At 45.1% G+C, this 7228-nt stretch overlaps 1 protein-coding gene across 1 annotated transcript in view; it reads left to right on the top strand.

Annotated features, from left to right (window-relative positions):
* Positions 1-6456, top strand: part of LOC135105659 (transmembrane protease serine 9-like) — a 48544-nt gene extending 42088 nt beyond the window's left edge. The window contains exons 2-10 of the mRNA XM_064014045.1: positions 350-497; positions 692-818; positions 978-1449; positions 1817-1959; positions 2408-2496; positions 2968-3100; positions 4530-4668; positions 5011-5156; positions 5470-6456. Of these exons, the coding sequence (XP_063870115.1) occupies positions 350-497; positions 692-818; positions 978-1449; positions 1817-1959; positions 2408-2496; positions 2968-3100; positions 4530-4668; positions 5011-5156; positions 5470-5631 (1559 nt within the window). The 3' untranslated portion in view covers positions 5632-6456. The remainder of the gene's footprint in view (positions 1-349; positions 498-691; positions 819-977; positions 1450-1816; positions 1960-2407; positions 2497-2967; positions 3101-4529; positions 4669-5010; positions 5157-5469) is intronic.
* The last annotated feature ends 772 nt before the right edge of the window (positions 6457-7228 follow it).

Here is a 7228-nt window from a genome sequence, read left to right as displayed (position 1 = left end):
CACGTTTAATTTTCAAGGCCACAGGTGATTAGCCAGGCTCTCAAAATTGTTTCTCCTGTTAACAACAGAGAAATCTTGTAAATCTGTCACTAGAACCGCAAAAAACATAAATAAATAAAAAAAAAAAAAACTGTCACTTCAACTAGAATCTTTTGAAAGTAGTCGAGGTGTGGACAGAAGCGTTTCAAAGCATGGTTCATTTATCTCATACTGTTGACGAGTATGTTGCCAAAGTATGATGAACCTACAGACCCAGTCACCGCGAGTACGGTTATGCCATATCTATACTTCCTTGGTTTAGCTACTCCTCCAGCGTGGGGAGCCGTGTCAACATATCTCACCTCCGCAGATTCACTGCCGCCAGGATATGAAGGCCCAGAGATCGTCATTCGCCCCCTGACACAAGACAACCCTGAGGGCGTCTCGGGAGGATCAGGAAGGTCCCCTCTCGAGCAGGCCACCCTCAGGACACCTTCCTGTTGGCACCGAGCGACCAGGTGAGAGAGAAAGAGAGAGAGAGAGAGAGAGAGAGAGAGAGAGAGAGAGAGAGAGAGAGAGAGAGAGAGAGAGAGAGAGAGAGAGACGTTCATATCCCAACCAGTAATTATATAACACGTACTGTACATACCTACACATACACCCAATATCCAGTATAATGATAAACATTGTCCTCTCTCTCCCTTCTTCGCAGCTCCCTCGGAGTGTGCCGCCCCTACCGGGAATGTTATCCCCTCCTGCGCCTCCCTAACTTCGCCCCCAAGGAGGGATGGGTCTTCGGCCTCTACGACAGTTGTCCATTATATCACGACAGTGCCCTGGTGTGTGTGTGTGTCTGTGTGTGTGTGTGTGTGTGTGTGTGTGCATTAACCGTTGCTCTTCCAGGTGACTAGTGAGTTGTGAAGTACTTTTATCAATTATTGTGACTCCGGATCGTTTAACCCAAACATCCTGTTTCTCATGAAGGACTTCCCGTACAGGTGTTCGGGGTGTGTTGTGCGAAGGACACGGCGGCTGAGCATGCAGCGCCCCAGCACACTAACGAGGTGGGGACGGCCGTAGGCGTGGAACAAGTTGATAAGTATATGTTCGTGGAAGGTCAAGACAGCACAGTGAAGGAAAAGGAAGGTCCTGCACTGATGGACAGAAGCCACGTCCAGTTCGTGCCGCCCCGTGGCTTGTCCCTGTCCCGGTCACCTAATTGGCCCCACCCTGAGATCATCACTCATCATCCTTCAATCACCGACAAACCCTGGTGGACAACGCCAGGCACCCCCACCACCACCACCACGAAATCTTGGTGGGATACTTCAACAACACAGCGTTCTACCACAACCACTACTAAAGCATGGTGGACGACCACAAAGTCATGGTGGGAAACTTCAACCACCCAGCCAACACCCAAACCGAGTGGCAATTGGTGGGACACACTTCACCATCAATCCGTGACCAGTAAGTGGTTATAAAATCCAAAAAGCAAATGTCTCGATTAGAAAGTAAGTTACTGCAGCTAAAACATACAATGTTGACGTCACTCATAACCCATATCTTGAAACATTTCGATCTCTCATGTTTCCAAAAGTCACTGAGATGATTAGTCAGATACTTAGGATCCTTATGTTCCCACTAATAAGCAGAATCTTTGCAAAACTATCGACAGAATCATGAAAACATCCTTGGAAACCCTTACTAAATTTCGACTTCCAAGCAGTCATGAGAGAGCGCCGAAACCTTTGAGAATATGGTCAAGCTTCTAATTGTGACTGTGGCAACAACAAAGAACCTCTATCGCTTCTGACAGTGACGTCTTCACCAACAGAACCCACCACCACCACGCCTCTACCTCGCCCAGCTACTCAAGGGGACCCCTGTACCCCCGGCACCTTCTACAATGCTGGGCCGGACGAGGGCTTCCGGATCAGTGGTGGAGTGCCCGCCGCGCCTCATTCCCACCCGTGGATCGTGAGTACTCAAGGAATAGATAACGAATGAGTGAAAATAGACAATTTTACAAGCTTCTCTCAAAAAAAGCGACAGGTAGGCTTGAAGCTCCTCCTTAAATTATGTGAAAATTAAAGGTAAATTTCTATTGGAGATGAATTTTAAACCTTTTCATTGATTCGCTGATTATATTCCACTATTCCATCACTAAACTGTATAATGCGAGTAAATCATGAGTAGGTATAAGAGGTATAAGTTTTGGTAAACCTAACTGCTCCCATGTATTCTGACGTAACTACAATTCCCAGCACACACACACACACACACTAACCTCTATCATTTAACCAAACTCATTCCTACGATGCTTTCATTCATCTTCAGCTCCTCCTTCCCTACACACTTTCACACTCCTCTCCTAGACATTCACTCCCTCTCCCCACGCACCCTCACCTCTCTCTTCCACCCGCAGGCCGCTCTCTACAATGGGCACAAACAGTTCTGTGGAGGTTCTCTCATTGACAAGACCCATATCCTGACCGCCGCCCACTGCGTTGCTCAGTAAGTGTGGGAAGGGACAGGGAGGTGAGAAGAACAGTGAAAAGGAGCAGGATGACGAGCAGGATAAAAGGAAAGGGATAGAGGGAATGAAGTGTTAGTTACATTTAAAAACTCTCTTCCCGTTTTATAATTCAGGTTACTTTTTTTTTTATTCATATTTCTTGTTAGTGTTAGTACTTTTTTGTTTGTTTTTTTTTTTTTCTTTTTCTTTTTTTTTTTTTGTAAATGTTGAAGACTTATGTGTGATTACTCTCGCCACCACTACCACTAAAACCATCACCTCCACCACCATTACTAATCACCCATCACCAACACAACCACCATCACCACTATTAATAAACCATTCAAACTACCACTATTACCTCCACCATCTAACACCACCTAACATCACTCACCACCACAACCACCACAACCACCACTACCACCACCACCACCACCATCACCATTACCACCCACACCCCTCCCCCGCAGCATGAGTCAGCTAGACATCCAGAACCTGCGCGTGCGGCTGGGGGCCCACAACCTGCTGGCGGTGGAGAGGTCCGTGCAGGAGATGAAGGTGTCCCGCGTGGTCAGGCACAAGGACTACGACTCTCAGAGATTGGTGAGAGAGAGAGAGAGAGAGAGAGAGAGAGAGAGAGAGAGAGAGAGAGAGAGAGAGAGAGAGAGAGAAAGGCCCATATTGTGAAACGCGTTGCTTTCACTACGGCTACTGTCAAGAGAGAAAGAAAGAGAAAGAAATGTGTTCTGAGACGTTCTTTTCTCTCACCACGATTATTTTCCATAAAGATAATTAATCGGGTTCTCAATAGTGTTAATCCTGCTAATAGTATGGCAATTTTGTTCATCTCTCGCCAGAATATCCTTGAAAAACCGTGTAACTTCAACTAGAGCCTTTTGAGTGTAATGAAGGTGCGGTGCAGAAGCGTTTCAGAATATGGTCCACAGAGAGAGAGAGAGAGAGAGAGAGAGAGAGAGAGAGAGAGAGAGAGAGAGAGAGAGAGAGAAAATACTATTATATTTTTCCTTTTCAGTGTCTCATCTCCTAAATTTAAACTTCAAGACTACAACCACGTTTTTCTTTACTTCTTGTTATTATTTTCTTTATCCCAAAAGTTCAGAGTTTGAGCCAATAGTCAATCATATATCTTTTTACGTCATCCACACTCTCCTTTCACCCTCACAACACTTTTTCTTCCTTACACACTTCAGTCATCTCTCCACTGAAAGTCCATCCACTGAAAGACTTTGCTACCAAAGTGTCTTACATGGAGTTTGACACATATGAGTATACAAGCCCCCCCTCCAAAAACCTCTTGGCTTGGCGAAAGAAAACGGTCATTCCTATTCAGGGGTATACTCGTGATTGAAATGAGGATATGCACCTGACGCAGAAATAATGTATCTGGTTTGTCAGTAAGAGAGAGAGAGAGAGAGAGGAAGTACGTAAAGTTATTATTACCTTTCAGGCTAAACAAATGACACGGTACAGGCAGGGAAAATAAATGATGTAAGAAATCACAGGACAAAGCAAATGGTATTTAACTTCCTCAATGTTCCTATTTTTTTTTTTTTTTATCCGTCCCTAAGGAGGGAAGTAGTACGTGATATTGTTAGTGCCTTTCATACTAAAGAAATGGCACAATATAATCAGATGAACAAATAATACTTGACTTTCTTTCACTTTTTTTATTTATTCATTTATTTTTTGTCGCTATCTCCACCATTTCCCTCTTTAGTCGACAATACAATAAGGGAAGTTTTTCAATACGCAAAAACAGGAGAATCGCCGACGACCAGCACCCATATCAATAAACAACTCTGAGGAACATTATCGTGTATAAAACTCCACCACTTACTCCTCAGACACTTGCAGCGAACTGTGAACATAAAAAGACTCGCCTATTAATCTGACCCTGAGTGTGTTTGAAGGATAACACTGATCTTAACTCCCCATACAATAACAATCCTGCTCTCGTTTCTCTATATAGCACACACTCAGGTCATTTTTTTTTTTCCGGCGCACCTTGCAGTACAATGATGTGGCAATGCTGACATTGAGCCAGCCCGTGGATTATACCAGCGAGATCCGACCAGTCTGCCTGGATAGCACCGGGAAGACCTACGACGGGGAGGACGTGACAGTGGCGGGCTGGGGCAGCATGCACGAAGGTGAGCGCACCTACCTCCTTCTTTTGGTTTTTCTTGCCACGGTCTCTCTCTCTCTCTCTCTCTCTCTCTCTCTCTCTCTCTCTCTCTCTCTCTCTCTTTGGTCTAGTTGCCTCAAATATGACATGGTTTTCATCCTCCGTGTTTTTCTCTTTTCTCTAGCTGAGGCAAGTTCTTTCACTGCACTCTATCAATAAACTTTACATGAAAATGTAAAAGTCACAGTCCTGCAAGATGTTTTAGGTTCGAGTCTTTCAGATTTGTCTCATCGCTCATCATTAACTGACAGGTGGTGCTCTCTCCCTCCCTCATCCTTTCTTTCTCTCACCTACATGTCTTCCACAGGCGGTCCACAGCCCAGCACCCTCCACAAGGCAAATCTGCGGGTGGTGAGCCTTAACGACTGTAAGAAGAAGTACGGTCCCGCCGCTCCTGGAGGCATCGTCCCCACTTATCTTTGCGCCGGTACTGACGGGAAGGACTCGTGTCAGGTAAGTCCTTGGAGGCTTAGCGAATCCAGAGTTTTCACGAGTAAAGAAATGTGCAGATAATGTTAAGATTTTATTTGTATTATTTTTTTTTTTTCTGAGACACCGGAGAAGATCATGGTTACTGTTCTATTCCTTGCATGCTAGCAAGAAATGCGTTTCATTAAATACTGCAACTTAATTTACTTTAGAGATAAATGGCAGTGCAGTAAACGCGCCCATTACATTATAATGGTCCAGCTCATCATTTTAGTCATGAGTAGATAGATTAACTTGTAAAATTCCACCATTCCCATTCTCTCCATTAACACCGCAGGGTGACAGTGGAGGGCCGCTGGTGAAGTTCGTGCAGGGCGTGTGGCGGCAGGTGGGACTGGTGTCGTGGGGCATCGGGTGCGGCAAGGGACACTACCCGGGCGTCTATTCCAGAGTGTCCTCCTTCCTGCCTTGGATACAGAGAGTCAAGGCGGCTTACTAAGGCAGCCCTGACACTCTCTTCACTCTTTTCCCCGCGCTCTTTTCTATGTATACTTTCCTATTTTCTATTCATGTTTCATATGATGGTTACGAGCTTTTTTTCTTCTTTTTTTTCCATTATCTCCTCTTGTTCGTTTCTTTAGTTTCGTACCTCTTCTCTTCTATCAGTGCTTCTCGTTTCATTCTGGCCCTGTCTGTTTATCTCAGGATGCTCAATAATCAAGAGGTACATGTTCCATAAGGATATGGCTTGACATGATCGGTTGAGGGGACACGAGTCTCCAATTCTATCATTGCCAACATGTGGCAAAACGCATTATCACATTTCTGGGGGAATACAATGATTATTCTTCTGTGATGGGCATGATTTTTTTGTTATACTGGCTTACGCCAACGAAAGTTCAGATTCTCATTCATTGTAAAAAGTAAAAAATAAAAACAGCGCTGTTGTAAGTAACGGCATTAATGAGTGCCATGTGTTCCACCAGGCAGAGCAGGAGGTGCCTCGGCAGCAAGCAAAGCAAGGTAACGCTCTTCCTCCCTGATCGAAATTATAGAAAAGGAAAGAAAGTATGTATGTTGTCTGCTGGACAATAACTACTGCTCCTTTCTCTTACGAAGGAGCAATATCCTCATGCTATAATGTATTGTGAATCATCAGGTACTTGTCTTAGAGTAGCCATCACTATACTGAGTTGACATGGATACTTTTTATTCACTTTCACGATAGACCACACAAAATCTTATTGGCACCTCCAGTAAGCATTAGTTAACTTTAAAAAAACCTCCTATTATCTAAAGTAGAATGTAATAAAAGGTAAGAGTAGTTATTTGTATCAATTCCTTATGTTCAATCTTCGGTTGCCCGACTCCTGGAGGACATAATGTAGTCCCTATGGAGACAATGCGTGATGCTCTGGTGAGGGTGAGTTGCACAGTCGGCTCTGCACAACATGGCACCAAGTTTTGTCTCTACCTTCGCACAGAAACACAGCGCAGTGGCTCACAAAGAAGAAACCTACAAGACTAACAGGACGGAAGCCAGGTGAGTTTGGACAGAACGCGGACCCCTCCAATCAAGTCTCGCTGTTGGTAACAACGATGTGGTACGTGAAGAGCTGCACCACCAGGATCATGACCACTACCCCTGTAATGACGCCAGCGTACACAGCAATGCGCGTGGGTGAGACACTGGTGTTCTTGGAGCGAAGGAAGCTACTGGGGAGGCTACTGGCAGGTGGCTTGCGAGGGTTCAGACAGGGAACGATGCCAAACGAGCCTGAGTAGGAGCAATTCAGCGAGCACGAGCACGAGCAGCACGGACCGCAGTTCACTCTACAGACATTTTTCAGTCGATTGAGGAGCCTCCGAAACACCATCGATTGAATGAAAAACAATAGTAAGAAGGCACATCCTCTCCTCTCCTCTGGTTCGTGGATAAGACACTCGCTGACGTTCCCAACCCCTTGCCAAGCCGCTCCCGTTTCCCAAGCAGCGCGCCCTCACCGACATGGATGGAATTTGTCTAGTAGATACGATTTCATTATTTTGGACGGAGATCTTTATAAAATAGTGAAAAATTCAAACTCTAAATTTTG

The sequence above is a fragment of the Scylla paramamosain genome, chromosome 12 (genome assembly GCF_035594125.1).
Source record: "Scylla paramamosain isolate STU-SP2022 chromosome 12, ASM3559412v1, whole genome shotgun sequence".
Classification (NCBI taxonomy): domain Eukaryota; kingdom Metazoa; phylum Arthropoda; class Malacostraca; order Decapoda; family Portunidae; genus Scylla; species Scylla paramamosain.
This window is presented reverse-complemented; position numbering and strand designations above follow the sequence as displayed.